The 23,131-nt window shown below is 36.4% G+C and overlaps 2 protein-coding genes across 10 annotated transcripts in view; one reads left to right on the forward strand and one right to left on the reverse strand.

The window, feature by feature from the left end:
• Window positions 1-23,131, forward strand: part of LOC124638100 (transient receptor potential cation channel trpm) — a 248,595-nt gene that overhangs the window by 172,337 nt on the left and 53,127 nt on the right. For all 9 annotated transcript variants that reach the window (XM_047174945.1, XM_047174944.1, XM_047174947.1 and 6 more), the window contains 4 exons: window positions 8,416-8,572; window positions 9,473-9,686; window positions 12,245-12,404; window positions 19,778-19,914. In XM_047174945.1, the coding sequence (XP_047030901.1) occupies window positions 8,416-8,572; window positions 9,473-9,686; window positions 12,245-12,404; window positions 19,778-19,914 (668 nt within the window). The remainder of the gene's footprint in view (window positions 1-8,415; window positions 8,573-9,472; window positions 9,687-12,244; window positions 12,405-19,777; window positions 19,915-23,131) is intronic.
• Window positions 13,710-21,909, reverse strand: LOC124638103. Its single transcript, XM_047174954.1, has 3 exons — window positions 21,454-21,909; window positions 14,477-14,690; window positions 13,710-14,063 (listed from the first exon to the last, which is right to left on the reverse strand). Exons 1-3 carry the CDS (start codon window positions 21,862-21,864, stop codon window positions 13,915-13,917), a joined length of 774 nt encoding a protein of 257 aa, XP_047030910.1. The 5' UTR covers window positions 21,865-21,909; the 3' UTR covers window positions 13,710-13,914.

The raw sequence follows: 23,131 nt of genomic DNA on the forward strand, positions 1-23,131 counted from the left end.
GGCCGATGGGATCAGCATATGATGGCTGACTACTGCTGGGGGATGCAGCGTGATTGTCCTGCTACTCCTCATTCACGAAAATCGCGTAAAAAGAAGTTTTTGTGTACATAAGAATTTAATATATGTTGTTTTTGGTGTAATTATGGTTTTTTCTGTTTAATAAAAAAATCTAGAAAACTACACGTAGAAAATCAAAATTTTTGCTATTTATGTAATTACTATAGGGTCCTAAATTAAAAAAATAATACAGCTTTTCGGCACCAAAACCACTGTTGACCAGTGTAATACAAGCCCAAACACGAGGTAGTTTACATATTCAGTTGTCGAGTTCCCTCGACCTTCTTTCGTCTCCATCATCAGGTCAGCTCCGAATTTTCACTGTTGCATAGTGTTATATGACATACATCTTATAGTCAAGTTTTTATCCTGCGCATGCCTACAACTTTCAAAAGTTGCCCTGAATTTCTCAGGGTTTCCATCATCAGATCCTAACCTGATGATTATGGGACCACCTGTGAGGTATACCCTATCAAACAAAAAAATAATTTAATAAAATAGTCCATTCATAGTTCTATGGACGATGTTTTCATAACAGCGCCTGAATAATTTTTAAAGCATTTTTTTCGTATGAAGGTGTAAAAAAAATGAATTAGAGAGTATGCCATATTTTTTTTAACATTTTTATCTTTTTTTTGAGATACGTCACATTGTTATAGGACGTGGGGCAATTTTGTATGGATTGTGATACGTCTTCTTTGTAATGGCCTGTTTTGCAATAATAGTGTAACGTTACATTAGGAAACGCTTCATAGAATCTCATGCATATACTTCCGGCTACCGGTGTTGATGACCAGCGCGTAGAACCAACCTTGGATGTGGAAATACAGCACGTTCTTCTGCAATAATCTTAACCCCCAACATACAACAACAGAATAAAATAAAATAACTAGCATCCGACCCATATTACTTTTCCCTACTTCACATTTGCTACACGTTAACAATACTGCATATTGCAGTCAGATATCATGGAATTGCATGCCGTTCGGAAACACGTACCTTTCGCAGTAACATGTTGATATTAAAAGTTCCAATCATGCATAGATTTTGCGAGTAAGAGTGTAACGTACGAGATATTGCTTAGAATACTCGGATCCTATTCAATCTATTTGTTGGTTGCAAGTATTACAAGTTCTATTTCATTTAATCTGGGAAGATTGAGAAATTAGACTGATTTTTGTAAACAGTGTTCATATGTTTCATCTTCTTTGATTGAAACACAGTTTAGTAATCAAGTAAATATGGCTCAAGTCTGTTTTTTTTTAAATTACGGAATTGGGCGTCACTTTGCGGAAATTCATGATACGTAAAATGTTATGAAAAATATGTAGTGTTAATCCCACGAGACTATAAATCGAGACTAGTCTCATGTATATGGACATACAGCAAAGGTCTAATTGAATATGCAATCACCAGTTACACCCACACCACTATGTATTTTTATCAAGGCTTAACACCAAATAACCCTAATCACCACAAATTTTATTCAGCAAACATTCTAATTCCGCAAACTCGGAACTCAAAGACTTTATTCATCTGAATCGAATCGCCGCCAATTAGCACGCCCAAACTTCTCGAGAATATTAATTAGTATTTCTCGAATATCAAACGGCTCGAAGTTTATTATAAAACCGTTTGAATTCGATAACAAATTAATAATGTTTTGATGTCAATTTGGTTTACTGTTCCCGCTTTTAAGGATCAAGAAGCATTTGAGATGTATTTCCGAGTTGGTTATGAATTTACTAATACCTACATAGCTAGGTTGCTCTTAAATAAATTGATTATAATTATTACTTTTTGAAAGCGGTTTAGTACCAGAAACCTTATTTGCCACATGGTGGTTGTTTTATTTTATGCGATAGTAATTGAGTCGTGAGAGCTTAAATCTAGGTACCTACCCAATATAAGTTATAAAACTTCTTTTCAATAAGCGCGAAATATTATACCTACTTACCTATTAAGTCGATTTATTCCTATTGGTCATTTAACGTGTAATAAGTACCTGCGTTTTTGGGAAAAGGAAACTATAGGCCTTGTAGACTTTACCTAATTAATCACGTCCACCTTTACTAAAGAATAAACCGGCCAAGTGCGAGTCGGACTCGCGCACCGAGGGTTCCGTACAAATGCTGTATAGATAAAAAGTGAGTTTCGCGCCAACCGTTCAGTTTAGAACAATCATAGTTATGGTAATTTCGTGAGAGTCAAAATAGTTAATATTTTTTATTTTATAATATAACTAAAATAGTAGGCCAGTACCTTGTAAAAGTTATTTTATTGAAGTTATTTATATACAACATTTTATAGTCATCATTCAGAAATCTGATTGAAAATCACTAATTATGTCTTAAAGGTCATGGGGCATATCTGACCCGCTTTGTAAAAAGTGGCGGACATGAATCAAAGTAGTTTTAAATCGTGGAGAATGGTATGACGTTTCTTTGAATATAAATATTTTATTAAAATTCCATGGAGACGAATGTCCAGGATCGTTTGAAAAATATAAAAGACAAGCAGTTTCAGAGGATTGTACAGGTTGCAATGCTAGTTTTTATTGTTAAAGACATTTCATAAAGAAGGAAGGTGCCAATCCGGATGACCAGGATCTGATGAGGATCTGGAAACCCTGAGAAATCGAGGGCAACTCTTGAATATTGTAGGCACGCATCGAGTCATAACCAGACATGTGAGTGTATTTTTGAGGGTACTGGTAAACAGTGAAGGTTTGGAGCTGATTTGATTATGGAGACTACAGAGAGTCAAGGGAACTCCCGAACGGTATGTTGCAACTACCACGTGTTTGGGCTTATTTTATTCGTATTGGCGAAGACTTTCCACAAAGATAGGTTTGACTGCCATTGTGGGATCGACAGCTAAGATCAGATATAGTTATGGGAACTCCTTTACAATTTATAACGTAACCTTGTGTTGGAGCTTATTTTATTTTAGGTGATGAGAATTCACTACTAACTTGGGTTAAAGCAGCCATTGCAGGAATGGGATCTTTTATTTTTGAGGGATTAATCACCTAAAGAGCCCCAGTTTCAGGTTTTTTTCGAAACCGCCTGACGACTTGTAGCTGTCGAATTGTAACAACGACTTCTAGAGAGTAGGATTCGGGGCTGCTGGCTTTACGTTTCTAGAGCCTTGACAAAAGTGTAATTCTGTCCCTTTCTTTGTTTTATAAAGTCGGCATTATTTTATTTTGTAGCATTTTACAAACAAATCCAACTTCAAACATATAAAAAAGCAACAAGAAAACAAAAGCAAGAAAGAAATTAAAAAGATGTTAGGTGCATCGGTCTAGAAATCGGTGTCTAGAGGATGCATCTATATTTATTTTACCACCGAGATCTAGACCGATGCATATAAACAGTTTTCTTGTTGTTTTAGAAGTTGTTTTTTTTTTGTAAAAAGTTTTTATTTTTAACTTTTGTGAAAAGTTCTCGTCAATACGAATAATGTAAGCCCAAACACGACGTAACTAAAACATACCGAGTTCTCTCGACTTTCTCACCTCTCCATCTTCAGATAAGCTCTAAACCTTCACTGTTTGATAGTATCACCAGACATACATCTGAGAATCAAGTTTTAATCCTATGCATGCCTACAATTTCTGATAGTTGCCCTCGATTTCTCAGGATTTCCACCATCAGATCCTGACCTGATGACAATGGAAATAAACGGCGAGTATACTCTTTCACTACAAAGAAATGATTTCTCAAATCCGTCAAACTTGGTCGTTTAAATTCCCCATTGAAATGAGGAAAATATTTGATGTTTACACCTGATTTTCTCTAGATTCCCATGGTTCACATTGATGCGACTAATGCCATAGTAAATCAGAGCCTTTATCATTATACTGTGCTATATTTCGTTCGTATCCGCCGTGGGTATGGTTTTCATACTAAGGTGCCCAGTGACCTTTGAATGATTTAAAATTTTTCACAGTTTAGAGGCCATTATATTTAAGAAGTGTTTGATATGAATTTCACTTTTTATTCAAAACTTTAATATCTCTACGCGTTCATGTGAAAAAGGGTAGGTAGTAAGTTTATAATTATTAAAAAAATATTTTATGTCATGTAAGCAAAAATAATATTTTAATATTTTATGTTACTTCAAATTTATCATTTTCGCAATTTTTCCTTTATCTGTACTATATAACGTTGCTTCGTGCCGAATTTTAAGATTCTGAGTTCACGGGAAGTACCTTGTAGGTTTTGATTCCCTAGCGTGTGACGGAAATTCGTCTAAGGTGTCGGTAAAACTGCTGTATCTTTTGATCGCGTTAACTTAGAAGTTTGATTTTTTCATTGCTTAAAGGGACAATATACCTAGGTATTTGGTATAAATTTCAATTTGGTACCTTTATTCGTTCGTGAGAAATAAGGTAGTAAGTTTCATTTTATTAAAATATTTTTATTATATTATATAACAAAAAAAATGAGATTTTCGCAATTTTTCCTATATTTGCATTATATAACAATGCTTCATGCCAAATTTCAAGATTCTGAGTTTACGGGAAGTACCCTGTAGGTTTTGATTCCTTTGCGAGTGTCGAGAATTTGTTGAAAATATCGACATAATCGGTTGTATCTTTTGATTGGCTCGGCTTAGAAGCTTGATATTTTCACAGCCTAAAGGGACAATAGACCCGAGTATTTCATGTGAATTTCAGCTTGATACGTTCACGCGTTCTTAAGATAAAGGGTCTTGACAGACAGACAGACAGACAGACAGACAGACAGACGGACAACAAAGTGATCCTATAAGGGTTCCGTTTTTTCCTTTCGAGGTACGGAACCCTAAAAACAATTCACGTGCATTTTTCTAGCAAAAAAAAAAAACAATAATGCTTAACCGTGACCTTAAGGAATTAAGCTCAAACTGACACAGTATTTCACCGTTTACGACTTTGTTTACTCCCTAACTAAGAATATTTTGGGACCTAAGTTCACAAACAAGACCAAAAGTGCCATTTGTTGAATCGCCTGATCTCACCCAATCAAAGCAAAGAGCTACATTCACCCAACAAATACTTTTCATTCTGAATCTCGACTCTTAAGCCTAATTGATACTCCAGCCATAACCAATTTAATTTCAACCCTCTCGTCTGATACTTAGAGTGCACTTTTGTTTGAGTGGTTTGCTTTCTGCAGCTCTGTTTCATTTGTTGGCTCTGTAGGGCTCCAGTCAATTAGTCCACGATAGGAGGATGCAGCGACAGAACTTGTATTTACTTTTAGTTCTGAGAAAATACTTCATTTGGAATGTCAACTGTGGGTATTTAAGTTGGAGATGACTTAGATATTTGTGTGTTATGAATTAACTTTGTTTTTCAAACCGAGGTATACCTACTTTATTTAGAACTGAACACTAGGTGTCTGTCTTGTGTATTATTTATGTTACAATTGTATGGAAAATCGACTTAGGTAAAATTCAATAAAAAACTATGTCGAAACCTACCTCTTCCTATTTTAGTGAATGCGCGGGAAATAATAGTAAAACATAAATAATCTTACCCTAATGAATTCGAAGATGAGACCGGTCTGAACTTCTTGCTTCCACAACGTGAGGTTCCTCAAAGCTTCGTATATCATTTCTGGTGATATCTGGAATTCAAAACTTAATACGTATCGACTTCATTAAAGATTGAAAAGTCAGCTTTAGTTGAAAACTTACTTCAGAATGAATGGTTTTTGGTTTGTTCGGATGTTCTTGAGGTGCTGAGTTGGTCTTTACAAACAGAGGTGACAGCATCTGACTGCGAGAGCCCGTCTGTGTCACTTTGGATCCCGTAGACGTCACTGTGAATGTTATTAAAAGTTCATTATTAGACTTTCATTTTGTGCAGTTACATACCTTGATCACAAGATTAGTTGTGCTGATGCGGAGATGTATACTATAAATCTTTCATTGTTCCGACAAAAATTCGAGGTACGATACCTATATTTGTTAACCTACCTGCTGTTCCTGTAGGTAAATAGAGTTGTAAGGACTCCAGATAAATAAAACTATTTGCTGAGATATTTTGCTTTTTCCTCTTCAAAATGTGGAGTTTAAACCCTGCTATTTAAATAAAATCTATTCGTTTGTTTATCTGTGAAAGTGTTTCAAACAAAGCGCAGCGCACTCTGTTACTTTTGCATTTAAAGTTTAGGAGTTTAAATCGTATGTTGTTACAAACAACTACAGGATTTGCTCTGCAATTTACATGGTTTGTATGTTATTATGTCGAGTACAGTTATACCTATAAGTTGTATGGTTATATTGCCATAACCCAAAATCAATAACGCTACAAGTCTGTCATTAAACAATTACTGTTACGCCAACTCACAGTTAACATTCTCTTCTCAGCCAAAATAGCCCCATCACGTAGCTCAGACAAGCTGTAAAGTTTCAAACTGGCACCTAAGTCCAAACATACAGAACAAAGGAAGATAAAACCTGATGCAAATAGGCTTTCCCTCAGACGAAATGTTTTGACAGGCGGTCAAAGATATTTGGATGGGATACAAGGATGTCCCGCCGGCTATGTATCTCAAATTCAATTCCATTGTACTTACGTAAGCGGCAGAAGCGTGAAGGATATTCTAGGATAACCTTTCAAACGGTCTTTCTATTTGAAAAGGGATTCTTCATGTCATGTTACTGTGAGGAATCGATCGTGTGACCCATCTTTCTCTGACAAGTCTTCGATGGCTGAACGAACCATATATTTGAAAACCTTGAGCTTTAGGTACATAGTTATGTTTCAAACTTATTAATTTGCTACATATTTCTGCACTAGACTTTATATTATTCTTAACAGGTTGAATTATTCAGCTGCGGTAATACCAATCACAACCTAGAAACCCATTAAGGTAGTTGTCTACCTTAGTAGGTCACAAATATTGATTATGTTCGTCAAAATTTCTAACTTTTCTTTTAGCAGTTTTAAAATGTGCAAGTTGACTTATAAAACTTGTTTGACAGTTACTTTGCTCCCTGAGAGAACTACTTTACAAACAACTTCTGTCATCCTAACCTGCCGGGCGGCCAAACATTTTCGCATTATTCTTCAAAGGTTTTTTCTTCACACCCTCCTTTTTCTTTTCCTCCTGTTTTCTCCTTTCCTTATATCTTCTCAATTTTTTTTCATATCTGACGACAAACCGCTTCGCTCTAACTCAGGGAGTTTAAATCAAACAAAGTATACAAATAAACGGGTTTATTACAAAGACATTCATGAATCCACTTTTTCATTTCAAAACACAAGGGTGTCTACCTTCTGCGGCAGCAGCGGTGTCCGCAGTGTATGCAGCCGGGCGTCCGTGACCCACTCCGAGACGACAGCCTGGTGAATATTGTTGAAACTGACAACTCGCGGTCTTTATCTTTGGTTGGACGAGGCTTCCTTCTCAGGGGAGCTCTTCTTACTTGACGACGTGTAAATGATCTTCGTCTCTTTTCTACTCTTCCACCGGTTCTCCTACCTCGCTTTTTCCTCTCAGGCGCTTTGGTTTTTATGGTTGGCTTTGGAACTTCAGGTCTGGCATCCGTCATGTCTATCCGACTTCTCACGGAGTAGGTTGCGGACACAGAGGTTTCACTGTTTGTTGCACGGTCGTCATGTCCCCTATCATCGTATAAGTCATTTCCAGAATTTGTCCTCTGACTCTCTTTCTTACTTGTGGAAGGTTGGTTCTCCTCCTTCGTGTTTTCATCTTCCATTGCCAATTTCTTCAAAAAATAACTGATAATTTTGTATTTATATTATAAGAATTACATAGAAAATGTTATAAATGTTCACCTGTCAAAAAGTCACCTCAATATTCTCACTTGTTTTGAATTTTTTTCTTTTTGAAATGTGCCAGAGGTACGATATCTTTTGTAATGATAAAGAGTTTGTTCGTCTGGGTTATTGTCACAGCCAAATTGTTGATCAAGGGTGAGAACACATGTATGTGGCTAGAGAGTACCCATTGTAGTTGTGTTATTTGAATGTTTCATTGGAGTTGCGGTTTCATTAAAGAGCAACAAATATTTTAACAACCACACACCGCATTGCGTTATTACGTAGTGAGTTAGTGGAAACAACAAATTACTTTACAATATTAATGATAACGGCATTTATTCGGAATCTAAATATTAAATTAGCAAATTAATCTTTTATGGAAACGTTAATACGTTATACATTATCAAATAAAGCACAATACTTCATTTATAATTTTATTTTCTTTACAAAGTCAAAGCCATTTTTGGGACTGTAGAGTGTAGACGAAAGACTATAACTTTTTACAAATACCATATGATCTTTGCAAAATAACATATTATTATATATTTCTATATTAATCATTCCTCTTCTTCCAGATGCTGGTGTGGACTTAGCAAGACAGCGCATGGTTCCAACACACAGACCGCCAACCCTGGAGATGCATGGGTTCCAGCCAAGCATACGCAGTCAGCTCCAACGGACGCCTATGGAACTGTGGAGTTCCAGGGCGGACCGCATCCCACCAAGGCCCAGGTATGTTGCTGGAGGAATGAGGAAGACTATAGTTCGGCCATTCAGAGAATGCGTTCCTGACACGTCGCGATTGAACTGACGACGTAACTTTGCAATGGCGTTGCAGTTACGATAAAAATATTTTTGCTGGTTGTTTACCGTTTTAACAATTGAGGAGCATTAAAACAACATTATTATATCAATAATCAATGAATGTTATTACGTCGTCAGTTCAATCGCGACGTGTCAGGAACGCATTCTCTGAATGGCCGAACTATAATGATTGTGGTTAAGCATCCACAGCATACCCTTCCTTCTGGCGGAGTCGGATAAAATAAGTTTTCAAGCAAAGTTGAGGAGGATTGTTTGTTTTGCAAAAAAATCATTGTGTCTTTACAAATTCTCTAGAATAGGTAATAGGAACACAAAATATATTTATTACTCTTTAACCCTTTTCAAAATGTTACATTTTATTTATATTTTAAGTGTTGATAGTAATGTTTTTAGTTTTATTAAATTAAGAAGCATTGTTGACTTTCATCTCGTGTGAACTGGGGTTAATTTTAAAATAAGAATATATTTGAGGCTTTGCCTGCATTCCTGAGTACTCTCTATAATTCTAAGCTCGATGGTATGAAACATGTATGAAACATGAAGTTATCAACAGTCCAACAGTCGTGACAGAAACGTCAACAATACAACATTGCATATTGTGTCCCATCAGCTGATGCGCTGTGATTGTGGGTTCGATTCTCGAATTGGAAAAACTAAATGATGAGAAGAAGGAAGTCACCGGCTAGGTTATTTCGCAATTTTGTCCCTTTGTAATGAAAATCAGTTCATTCGTCAAATATTCTCTTATTATCCTCAACTTTGCTAATATTCTTAATTTTACAAATTATCATTTCTTTCTCCTCACAGTACGTCCGACTATCCCACGACACAAGACCTGAACTAATAGTCCAGCTGCTGACCAGAGAATGGGCCCTCGACCGTCCAAAGCTACTCATCACGATCCAGGGGGGTAAAGCCAACTTCGACCTTCAACCGAAACTGAAGAAGGTGCTACGGAAAGGTCTGCTGAAGGCTGCGAAGACCACTGGAGCTTGGATCTTTACGGGAGGCACTAATACTGGTAAATATACTTTTAAATAATATATTTTTGGCATATTTATCATCACATCGCTTGGTCTTAAGATCTCGTCTCCTACAGACGAAATATGAGCGGTACCTATACCACCCGTGCAATCGACAAAAGGTAATTGGAGGCAACACTAGGTGGATTTTAGTTGATAAGAGTCCGGCACACCAATCCACCAATCCCAGACAGAGGAAAGTCCATTAGGATTTATCACCTGTTGAAAAAATACAGCGTTTGCAAGGCGTGATGTTTTTCTCAACAAAAACAAACAAGCAACATCGATTGACCTCATGTATTCTGTTCGAAGCTTTCCATTATTTTTATGAATCAGAGCAGTTTATATAACCAGTGCCGAGAGTGGGCTCTATTACCTGAAGCTCTCATTTTTATGCAAAAAGTTAAATGAACACGGTAAAACGAGTTTACGATGACATAATTACCATTAGGGACTCGGAAGTGCTATTTGTATAAATTATTATCTTCTGGCTATTGTAATAAAATGTAAAAATATGGTACTTGCCGGTTTATGTGGTACGCACAAGGCATACAAAAAATTTGAAATAATGTAAAGACTATCTGAGTATGGGTAGTATTTTGTAATGCGGAATTTTATCGTGCTCCTCACGCGTATTTTTATCGTCGCTTTCACGCGTTTTTATCGGTGCACGGATGCGTGCGATCGACTTTTTCAAGTTTTACAGCGCATTGATCGTATCATTAACGTACGGCCGTATTATTTTGTGTATTATGTAGGTAGGTGTATCTTATCTTAGCCTGTTCCTGTTGCCTGTTGAAAGAAACTTTTAACCGATCATGAGTAGATATTTACCTGCCGCCACATAGCCGACCCCAACATAATTGGGAAAAAGGCGCGGAGGATGATGAGTAGATATTTACCTAATAGATAATATGTATAATAGTCAAATAATTTACAAAACAAACCCATGATATAGAGTAACAAAATAAAACCTGGGTTTCACAGCAAAGTATAAAAACAGTGACTACTCTAGTGTGAGTGAGTGATGATCTACGCTACGCTTTATGTAATTTTGATCAATGCTTTTGACTGATACTTCTTCTCAGATCTTAGACTTTTCTCTCTACAGTACTTTGTACCAGCGTCACAGAACAATGTACAAGAATTCACAATGACAAAGACCTATTACCCCAAAAGTTTAATTAGCCCCTAGTGCAGTGCACCCTGTTGTAAGCGCCTTTTAATTTCATTAGCTTCAAGCACTAATAACGTTATGTCTACATGGGCATGCACTTTAGCACCTACAGTCAAACATGCACCTAATGCTTAGTTGCTACCTAGGTACACACACTGACCAAATTTTGTTGAGAGTACCTACAAGCGAACATGCTTTAGCGCTTAGGTTGAGTAAACAGTGCTGGCGTTTCAATTTGATTTATGTTCTTCTCCATAAAAGAAGAACAGATATTTTTGTCATTATTATCCAAGAAGGAGGAATTCGGCCTTTTTTTTTAAACTAGATCCTTTCTTTAGTCTAACCTGATTTCCGAGTGTAAAAATAGTTAACATCCAGAGTCCAACTTAAAGTGAAATCACAATCAGTTCAGCCGTTAGAAACAAATTCACTTTTATGTGTTCCCTCAACAGGGCCCTTTTAGGTTCTAGTATCAGATTACTTACCATTCAAAAGTACACCTTAGACAGTATACAATAAAGTCTTACTTTGCATGCAAATATTTGTTGGCTGTCCAGTTGTGTTCTAACTGAATTACTGAGTCCATAGAGACCAGTTTATTGGAGATGCACGTATGCAGATAAATTGCAATACAGCCTAGCTATTGCAGGGACAGATCTGTTTTATGCACTTGTGTATTGAGCTATTGCTGGGCTGTGGAAGAATGGATTGGGCTTTAACGGAATTTCTAATGTTGATCTAGTATTGGTTCGGCTGGTCCTAGTGGCTAGGTACTCTATACAGCTTACTTAATAGGCATGGGTTGAAAGCAGGTTGCCTTCTTCTTGTAATATGGCCGTTAAAAAGTCCTTATCTAATTACATAATAAACGATTTTGACTTTGTTCAGTTTTCGGGTGGAGTAACGTGTAAGAATTTTTCTTATTTAGGATTGTATTTATTTATTAGTGGTTCATTACTCTTTGATAATAAATCTGCGTAAAGTAGAAGGAATACCTAATTGACTCTTCTTTAAAATAATTGAGGGAGGAATAAAGCAATTTATTTTATGCGTATTGTTAGACTCAACAGATGCAATTGTACTCGTTTCAAACTGGAGCAGATTTCGAGAGCGATCTGTTCTCAATGCGAGGAATTGTTTCTATTGAACGAAAACTGATTCTGTTTATTCCAAATAGTTTAGTCTAGTTTTTATTTAATTAAACACTTAATTTTAGCCACGGCAAATCAGCATAGATTATATCAAAAAATATTTTGATTCAACTTTGAGGCAAAATCTTGAGTCCACTTTTACTTTAACAAATTCATAAATCCCACACACTTTCTCAAACTTACCTTCTTCATAATATTTCCACAAACTAAATAATTAACCCTTCACCAGGTGTGACCCGTCAAGTGGGTGACGCTTTACAACTGGAGCGATCACAGCGTGCTGGCAGGGTTGTGAGCATCGGTATAGCACCTTGGGGTATCGTGGAAGGTGCCAACGAGCTCATTGGTAGAGGCAGAGATGTGCCTTACCATGCGATAGCTTCGCCGAGGTAAGAAACAGTTACTAATCTACTTAAAATGAAGTTAATGCTAGAAACCTTTACCGTTTAACATCATACAGTTTCTTGGGAAAAATAAGTGGTGAAAAAAACTCCCCAACTATACTGATTAATTTAAGCGACCCTTACAACCGGGAAAAACCTCTTCTGGCCCTAAGTTTTTCAACAGGTCTATATACATTGCTCTGAAATATAAACTAGAAACAAACAAAGCCTTAGGTATTACAAACATATAGTAGAAACCACGAGCTCCCGTTAGGTGCGCTCCACCGGTCTGTATACATAGGTCTTAAAACTGTTAGCTCTAAGACTTGCTTTGTTTACCTAATAATACTCCTATTTGGTGTTATTCCAAAATCTAGTGGAATGTTTGAAAATTACGTATATGAGAAACTACGTGTAAGTTTGATCATTAGGTATTATGACTGTGACTCTGAAATGACTTCTATCAATCAATACTATTTGATTGTACAACTTAGAATAAAAGATGGTATATTTGAAATATCAGTGCTACCCAAAAGGCATGAGAATTCTTGATAACAACTTATAACTATTATTGCGTTTTTTTTTTTTACTGAAATTGAAGTGCTCACTAACAAATAAATTATTGAAAAAAAAATGGAATAAGCAACACATAGCCTATAACTTACTTCTTATTTCAGTTTCTGAGAATTTACCAAAACTTTATTTACTCGAACCAATTATTTTTCTGCGTCCAATCATGTACAAAATTGGTTACTGTCAACTCGATAACTTACTTTATTTTTCTTATTAAATTGAAGTTTCAGTATATCTTTTGGGAGTAATATTACGCCGTTGTAGACATGTCAATAAAAATGGTATTTATTATACTTTGCCCAGTTTCTTGAAGACAAATAAGCCAGCACAACACAATTATTTTTACAAAAAAAATCTCCTGAATTTTCTACATTGTTTCTATACAGAAATCAGGTCACGTAAGCAATTTTTGCAAACTTCCACACACTATAGGAAAGAATTTGATAAGGTCCCATGTTGTACACGTCTGCTCTTTATATCGTCACTGTTCATATTTAGGGTGCTGGACGATGTTTATTTCTAGAGGGGAGAAAGGGTAGCGGAATACGAATGGACTCATTACTTTCGAAACTGAAATGGCCTACTGTCTTCACTGTGGTACAGAAGTACAGACTTCGTATTACTAAGTATTTATCAATAGGTCTTGTAGGTCTAGTTAAACCTAATCTCGCATAAGGATCTTTTGTGTCAGGTCTTTTAACGTTTCTTATATGAAAAGTTATAAATAAATCACAGCAGTTTATCTTCTAGAATTTATTTATCATAATAATCATAAAAGAAATATGTCTTTTCAATTCAATTACTTCAAAATAAGTAAATTTTAAATCGAAAAACACTACTTTCACAAGAGTCCGTTGCCTTCCTTAGATGAAGACCTATATCAAAATACCCTTAAAATCATAATCACAACACTGATCCACAAATTCCACCATAAAGTTTCTGTCTACATTTTAAAAGGATCAGGTGTTGAGATGAACGTAGAATTCGTGAGTCCGTTTGTCTGAGCTTGGTACAGCACGTCATTGATCAGTTTCTCAGCTAGGATCCGCATGTTCCCAGGTAAATTGCGTAGTTTGGCTGCCACGTTCACACCTGTCAAACAAATAATATATCATCAAATAATGCAACTAAGGGAGACATCAAAGCTGTTGTGTGTTGAACAGACTTAAAGGTTTGTTCTGTCAGTTCATCCTATGGGAATTAGATATGAGTATGGTTAAACAAGTTTTCACTTTCTTTTAATTTTAAGTTTTGTTAGATTATTATTATTTTTAAACCTTCTGTCTAGAAATAAAAGGCTTTTTTTATATATTTTTTTTTTATTTATTATGGTTAAGCATCAGAAAAATCTTTGAATTTTTGCCATTTGGTTAATGCTACATACAGTCATTTATTACCCGAGGGTTTTGGGACATGAACCTTCAGAGGTTCAGAGTGCAGTGTACCGAAAAAAATAAGACTCATAAATAAGGAGTAAGAATTCATAAAATGCAATGAAAACATACCTATAGCATCGTATTCATCATCAACTTCAGTACAATGTCTCTTGTTCTTATCGTCCTCTAAGAACCGCTTGGTAGGACAGGTGCTCTCGGGTACCTCCACAATGTTACTGGAAATGCTGAACGCAGGTGACGAGTAGTCGTCTCTGGTGGTCTCGAACCTTCCATCATCTTCTTGGATGTCGTCTTCCTCTTCTTCTTCTTCGGGCTCCGAATCCTGGGACAAATAACATAACATTTGAGGTTTTTTTTGGAGAGATCATTCTACTTTCGTTTTTTTTTTTTTCAAGGATGTGTAGTACTTCTTGGACAGTCAGTTTCACATATTTTAAAAACAAAATCCACGTACACACAGTACCACATACACACATTCATGTCAAGCTAGTAACACCTCTTCGGGGATTACATTGAAGATTGCCGCGAAAAGTAGGTCAGAATGGTTGTTAGAATATCGAAGTTCTAGAAATACCCTTCGTCTCAAACATGAAATGAGTTCAAGATAACAAAGTAATTAACTTACAAAGGATCGATTAAAGTTAATCGGCTCGGCATTGCGAGAACATCGTCTGCCAAGTTCTGCAGACGATCAAATTGGGTCAAAGTTGACGTGACTACCAGGAGAGAGAGGAATTCCTTTAGATAAGGTCTTTGTAAAGCGAAGGACATACTGTCAACGATGTTAAGTTTAGATTCGCTCGTGCGCCATCTTTTTATTCTTAAGTTTATGTAGGAACTAAATTAACTCTAGAAAAGATAGCACATTATTTACACTGGAAAGACAATTGTTGATTGTCATGGTAATATTTTACATTCCGACTAGTTTGCAGTGTCAACCTTAACTTAGTTTTCTGAACTTAAATTCGCTTAGTTGGATAACACTTGCGAAAATAGTTACGTTATCTTGACAGTACTCAGTAACCTCAGTACCTACTCAAGATTTTTTGTGCAAATCTAACTGTAATGCCTTTAGGTAAAATGATAATGAAGTTTTTTGTAGTCTCATAATTGCTTTGGATAATCTCATAAGCTTCTTTGTAAGATCTAGACAAGGAGAGGGTTGCTTTTGTTTTAAGAACTAAAAACAATATCGTGTTATCTTCAGAGGCTTCTTTTGCAATTATTTGATTTGTCTGAATGAGAGATCAGAGATAGACTCTTCAAAATCTTTAATCAAATTTATTATTTTCTATTGGGCAATTTCATCTCAACCAACTAATTTGTCTGAGATTTGTAAACAAAGTTAAGAGAAATTTCCAACTTTTGAATCAAATAAAATGTGTCTGGAATTTTCTGTCAGGAGGAATTTTTCTAACAACTCAGAGTCTAAACTTTTGCCTGACTCAAAGTGAGCTCGGATTCAAAACTAAATCAAACGTGAAGTTGAGTGACTGTACCTATAAATATTGACTTTGGATGCATAAAGGTAGACTTCAAAGCTTCATACAGGATCGAATATGTCAGGATATGTAATATCTAGCTCACATGTTTGTTCGTTTACCATACCGTGATTTTACCGCACCGTGCCGCGGGCAATACCGTCGAATACTTCGACTGCAGCAATTATATCATAACCAATAAGGCAAATTGTATGCAAATGTTGCATACATTCGGCGTAAAACAGTCTGTTGATTCACGGAATAATTTAATTAGCATTTGTTTGTCAGTGATATTATATCAGTTGTTTTTGTTTTCTATCAGAGCGAGATCATCATTATTTACTTTTGAAAGTGTGATAGATGGTCTATCTGTCACTATGAGAGATACTTTTGGGATATCAGCATAGATTTCCAGTCGAAAATATAAGTTTATTTGCATTTATCTTATTAATATGAAGCTATTACATAATATGCACCCTAATAAATAGTAGCAAATATGACGAGAGCTCAGTAAAGTATGTCGTGACTCGTTGGGCTACTCAAACACGTCATTTAGCGGGAGATTGCCCGACGCATTCAAAAAGACATATTTGTATGCGTCAGATACCCCGCTTTGCAGTTCGCGGGAAATTGGAAAACGTATAAAAATACAGCCCGATTTCTCGTTTACCTGACCCCAAAAAAAAACAAATAGAGGTCCCATTCGTTTCGTCGTATTTTCAAAATATTTGGACAGATATACAGTTACTAGTTACATTGAAAAGATTTTTACATGTAACAATTATTCGCGTATCACAAGTAAAGGCATATGCTTATAAAGATACAATGGAAAACACTAAGAAAATCTTCAACAAAACAAGATTGCTTCATACCAGTGACCCTACTCTTCAAAACTCTTTATCAGAAAGGTACAGTCCAACAAAGACATTACCGTCCCTTAAATAAAATAACAAGATAAAAAATCCTACAAAAAGAGCCATTATTCAACCTGGGATTGCTCCCTGGTACATTCAAAGTGAAACATTTATTTACGTCACCAACGCTACCGGAGATTCAGAGGTATTTTTATTCAAGAGTGCACCTGGAATGCTTTTCTATGAAATCTCATTCGAAACTTGACTGGAACAAAAGGTTGTTATCTTTCAGCTGTGTTTGTGTGATAGAATTGCTGATTATATTGTCGTTTTAATTGCAATACTGGTTATAATTTAGGGTTCATCGTCGCTTTAGTTCCGATTGTAAACATCCCTTACATTTATTTACTCGGAGATCGGAAGGATGAGTGAGGTACAGTCAACTTCAGGTCAGTGGTAACAGTTTTATAAGACAATCGTACTTATTACTATTGATTTAAGGTGCATGACAGTTACCACTGATGTGCAGTCTACCGTACATAAAAATGTTATTATTCCCAAACGTAGCATATAAAAGAGCATCGTCTCTTTCGGTACTGTCAAAAATAAAGACAAAAATACACATTCCATCAATGTTCGGTTCGCTGCTTCGTGCAACAACATTCGAGTTTTTCAGTTGGAAATTTTTGAAGTCTAGGCTCTAGATTTTTGATGGAAAAAGAATCTGTATGACATGGGGATTTTTGATATTTTTTTAACTCAACCATATTGATATTCGTCATGGTTTTTTATCCATATTTCATCAGTTTCTTAAACCATATCAGAATGATCGCAATGATTCTTGTAAATAAAGTCATCGAAAAGGATACCCGTCTATGAGTATAGTTATCGGCACGAATCTTGAGCTCTGAATCACGAATCTGCGCAGAAGTGATTTATTAGCAAAGAACCAATCCCGAGTGACGTATGACGCGATGCACTGCGGGCCAATCACCGCTTTAGCCCGCCCCCGCGCCTCCCTTCATACCACAAAAGGGACCCAATAAATTACTTCTGCGCAGGTGAAGGTCAGAGCTCAAGATTCGTGCCGATAACTTTATACTAGGTTTGGTATGTTTGGCGAGCTTTCAAATGATAAAGATAAAACAGTAGGGTTTAATCAACACTTTTTGAAGGTGGTCAATTTTACAAAACACAGTCCCCAAAACGCTCTTCACCACTTCCTATGTATTTAGCTGAGAAGAAGAAATGGCGAAACAAACTCCCCAGCTACACAACTCTTTCCAATATGCAGTGACATCCTGACATGGAAGTTGTGACAATCTACAGTGAATTCGATTACTTGATTGCTGCACTATGGGACGTTTCCCATGTTTGCTCTACTACCCGTGTCGTGTTGTTGTTTTTATCGATTACTTTCGTAAATATGTAATCGATACTTATCGATATTGTGTTCATATGTTTGCGAATCGAGGTCTGCTTGTTTGATTGGACTTTTTGTCACGTTGAATCGTTTTTGTGTGTTTTCCGAATATGAGTTACTAGCCGTTTTTCTGCTGATTCGCCAGGTCCCATGGGAACTTCGGCCAGTACCGGTATGAAATATAGCCTATGCTACTCGGGAAGACTTTCCAACAGTGAAAAGGTTGCCACAAGGATTTTTTGAAATCCGGTTCTGTAGTTTCGGAGTCTTTAGAGTACAAGCAAATGTCTCATCTTTATCATATTAGGATGCATAGTATTATACAAGCTGTTGATTCGCATCCGTGCCATATTCAAGGAGGTAATTATGCTAATGATTCTCGACCCAAATCAATAAAAAAATTGGTACGTAATTTTTTTTCGGAATTCCGTAAATGTCATCTAGCCTTATTTAAACTTGGCGCGTATGTTACTGGCATTAAAACCGTGCTGCACCCTCACACAAACGCAAACACAAAGCATACGCAACGATCACTCATAAATTTCATTCATAAAATTGGATTACTTTGGAAATACCACGATATTACAATGACAAAAAAGCAGTGCATATTAGTTATTTCCCATCTACTGTAATTCCAATCGATTATTTACGTATTGTATGTCCTCCTCCTGAACTATGGCACAAATGCAAATCAACACCTTGTATATTTCCTATAATTCCTAGTATCATCATTAATAGTTCCTCTAATCGCACTGTTCTCACTAATCAATAAACCTATCTCTATTGTATTTAGGTTAAATGTCGCATAATGATACGGCAATTTCCCAATAGCAGTAGTAATTAAACTCAGCGGTATTTGTGTCCACGATTTAATTTATTAGACTCAGACCCCGGGGGTCTGGTAATTGTAATTTATCTGGAAATGGTTAGAACATGCTGCTTTGTGCCCTGATCATTCAGGGGTCTTTTGAGTAAACCCACTTAGGTAGGTAACTAGGTGCGCTATAATGATTGAAATATCAGCGTATGGGCTTTTAAACTTTACATCCTCTTAAATAGAATCTATATTCCTCTAATTAGGTACTCAAGTTACGGTAAACTTGTCTTGCGGTTTTGGTTGTTTGGAAACTTGCCAATATGTGCGGATAATCTGAAAACTTTACGAAGATTTACGTCAGGTTCAACAACTATTTAGAAGTTTTGTAACGAGGATTTTGATGGTTTAATAGCTTTGTTGTCGTATTTCCTATTAGTTAAGACATTATGTGTGCGTACAGAATTTACTGATTCAAATGAACATTATTATAATCAAGAAGTTTAAGCATTCAACCACTAACAAAAAGACTTCACCCCAAAAAAAATTGAAATAAAGATCCAAAGCGCAAAAAGGGTCACTACCTCAGGCCAGCTTTTGAACTTTATACTTATGCTAAATTGAACCTTGTGATCTTAGAAACAAGATTAAAATTAGCATGTATAAGTATTCGTCGTAATGGACGCAGTCGGTGCATTGTTTCTTGTAGTAAATGGTGGAACTTAATATCCATTGATGAGAAGTCTTCGGACTATTTTCACCCTTTCATTTACCTATTTCATACGCTACTGAATATTTTTACAGATGTCCCTTAGATTATATTAATTATTGTTTCAGATCAAAACTAGCAGTACTGAACAACAGACACGCATACTTCTTGTTAGTAGACAACGGGTCGGTTGGGCGGTATGGCGCAGAAATCGTTCTAAGAAGAAAGCTTGAGAAATACATCGCAGCGCAGAAACTACATCCTTGTAAGTAAAATTATACTGAAATGGTGATGGAGAGCTGGCAAAAAGACAATAAACTATTATATAGTATTTAACTGATTAATTTATTTAGGTCCGATTTTGACCGATTTTGTGTTGTTGTCAAACAAGAGATCAATTTAACAATAACCAAAAAAAAATGTGGAAATGGTGTAACATAAACACACAATTATCGTCTATCTTTATAATCGCTCTATCATCATTGTCATTATTACTGCTTAAGCTAAATTGTAAAAAAACATAACAAAGCCTTCTAAAGGAAATGGAGAAACTGCTTCAGTATCGGATCCTAAAAGCACCTACAAATAAAAACAACTTGCAACGTTTCAACTCAGTTTAAAAGCCGAAGTTCAGCAGACCTTTCATATTTAATGCTTCTGCACACCTGGCCATAACCTATACAAGATTGTTGGTGTAGTCAAACTTTAGGGATCATATTTATTAGTTTATCAAAAGCATAACGAATATCGATAAAGAGTGATTTTGGATGGTCTAATAAAATCAATTAAAAGTTCGTCATCAAAGAAATCTAAGTCAATAAGACAAAAAAAAATTAAGTCTAAGTTATTAGTTAAGAAATCAAGTGCAAAGCAATTTCTATGACTTTTTTGTGTTGGACAATATAAGATGTTTTGTGCGATGGTAAATCGTTCCCAATTTAGATTTGGTAAACATTACCTACTACAATCAACGTTAGTACATCGAACCTGCTTCATATCACGTCTCTAAAAACCCATATAGACATTATGATGATAACAAACACCACGTGATAACAGTCAGATGACTTACGCGAAGGGATGTTTCCCTGAAAATAAATTGAATAAATAAATCCAATCCAACGAATGATTTCGATTTCTACCTGAAACCTGAATCTATCGTGACTTCAAGATTTATGTCTGAAAAATCGTTTTCGTATATAGGTCTTACTTACTAGCTCTAAAGTATTACCTACTGCAAGATCACTATATCCTTCTTACAAATATACCCGAATCTGTCAAATTCTTTTAATCTAACCTTAACCTTCTACGATTGCGATAAGGTTGAAAATGTATTGAAGAAATTTGACACAGTGAATTAGGTTGCGCTGTCCTCTGTACCTAGATCTCTCAGAAACACGGAAAAGTAAAAATAAGTTCAAATAATCTTCTGCGTCCTTATAAGTTTGTAAGTTCGTAAGTTCAACCTCTTGGCCCAAATCTGTAGGCTTTCCAGTGAGCCTAACGAATGCGTCTGTATCCTCCCTACTTCAATAATATGTACTTAAGTATATACATACTTGTGTACATTTCGTATATGGGTTCTCGAGAACAGCTTTGTCGATGTGACCTCGGCATATAAACAAAACAAAATGTAACAACTTATCATAACTTAATAATATCATAACATTTCGTTCATTATCGAAGGCTGCAAGGACGTCACACGTGCGACTATGTTACACACCGGTAGATTTCACAGCCGGCCAACCGGCCATATGCACGCGCAGCGCTAGTGTGCGCGCAGCTATGTATGTGTGTAAGTACTCACCACAATAGTGTACTGCGGCGACGACGCGCTCGGCTTTGACTTATCGTTACTATCGTATTCGCCACCAACTTCCTCCGCTCGAAATATAAACGAAAACAAATCGTAATACCAAAGATGCGGTTTGTAAACTTCTGCGTCACTTTCAGCAACCTTTCTGCTATGTAGGACTCTCTTATGTTCCCTTCGCACACAAGCACGCAGACTCTCAATCTTCCTCATTACATGCACTCTAGTCGCGGCCGGGTCGTATTCTTGAACGAGCTCCGTCAACTTCGTGATGGCTTCGCGGCGTTTGTACTTCATTTTGTATGAAATGCAATACTTGTCCCACAGGCATGGCAGGTTTTGGTATAGGGTGATGAATTCCTTGATTAGTTTGCGCGGAAAGACAATGTTTACTGCGTCGGACATTTTGTTGGAGCGGTACGCGTTCGACGAACGGCGCGGCGCGCAGGTCACTGAGCGTGTTGGAGGGGCGCGGCGCGGCTCGGTCTCGCCCCCCGCGCGTCTCCAGCCCCCGCCGTCGCCTGCCGCTGTACGTTTTGTTCGCCAACATGTTTTTTAAGCACGGTCGATACGCGTGCTCGGCACAGCTGCTTAACGTACAAACCAAGGAGTTTTAATCTACCTATCGTTGTTGACTGTTATGTGTTATTAAGATAAATACTAAATATGTTAATCACTTTTTCACACAATAAGGTGGTATGAAAAATCTATTCAAACTCAAAGTATTTAAACACAGTTTTAGGCAAAAATGTTTTTTTTTTTTTAACAAAAATGTACCTACCTAGTTATTTTAAGTAAGCAAGCAGGTCAAACTTAAATATTGACATCATTAGGACGTCCCTGGTGCGGTACAAAGCGTGCAATTTGCGAGCATTTTAACGAGAGATCTTTAGCTCCTGGCGCTAGACAAGCGCTGAAATAATTAAAAAATAACTTGCTTTTGTTCAAAGAATATTATCCAAAACTCCATTTTTTTTTTTGTTTTCTAAAACAGTGTTGCAATTTCTTTGCTATGACACAGGTAAATTAGTAAGTAAGTTACTGTTTTATTTATTTTTATTCCTTTATTGTATTCCATAATGTAGGTACACAAAAGGTGGGCATATAAAATTGCTTTAGTCACCGTAAGTCAACTGTCATCACCATAAGTTTATTCCATTTGTCTCCCTAATTTGTCACCCTTAATCTTCTGCACACTCTCTCTCTTACAGCTAATATAGATAAATGTATCATCGTTCACATAATCCCTCAACCTACTTAAGTTAAACATATTTATTTAAACAAAGCCCCTGTTCATTGTCTCATGATGGATTATCCGATAATAACCCACGTACAATATATGAAAGGAAGACGTAAAATGCAAGTCATTGCACATTATGTAAAACTAGCCGTTTTCCCGCGGTTTCACCCGCGTCCCGTCATAACTACTGCCCGTACCGGGATAAAATATAGCCTATGTTACTCGTGGATAATGTAGCTTTCGAATGGTGAAAGAATTTTAAAAAACGGTCCAGTAGTTTTTGAGCCTATTCATTACAACCAACCAAACAAACAACAAACAAAGTTTTTCTCTTTATAATAATAGTATAGATTGTATAGCATCATGGTGGTTCTCGTTACGGTAAGGCATCATTATGCCTAGGGTACCGGATTGTCACGATAAACTGGTTTT

The sequence above is a fragment of the Helicoverpa zea genome, chromosome 17 (genome assembly GCF_022581195.2).
Source record: "Helicoverpa zea isolate HzStark_Cry1AcR chromosome 17, ilHelZeax1.1, whole genome shotgun sequence".
Taxonomy (NCBI): Eukaryota; Metazoa; Arthropoda; class Insecta; order Lepidoptera; family Noctuidae; genus Helicoverpa; species Helicoverpa zea.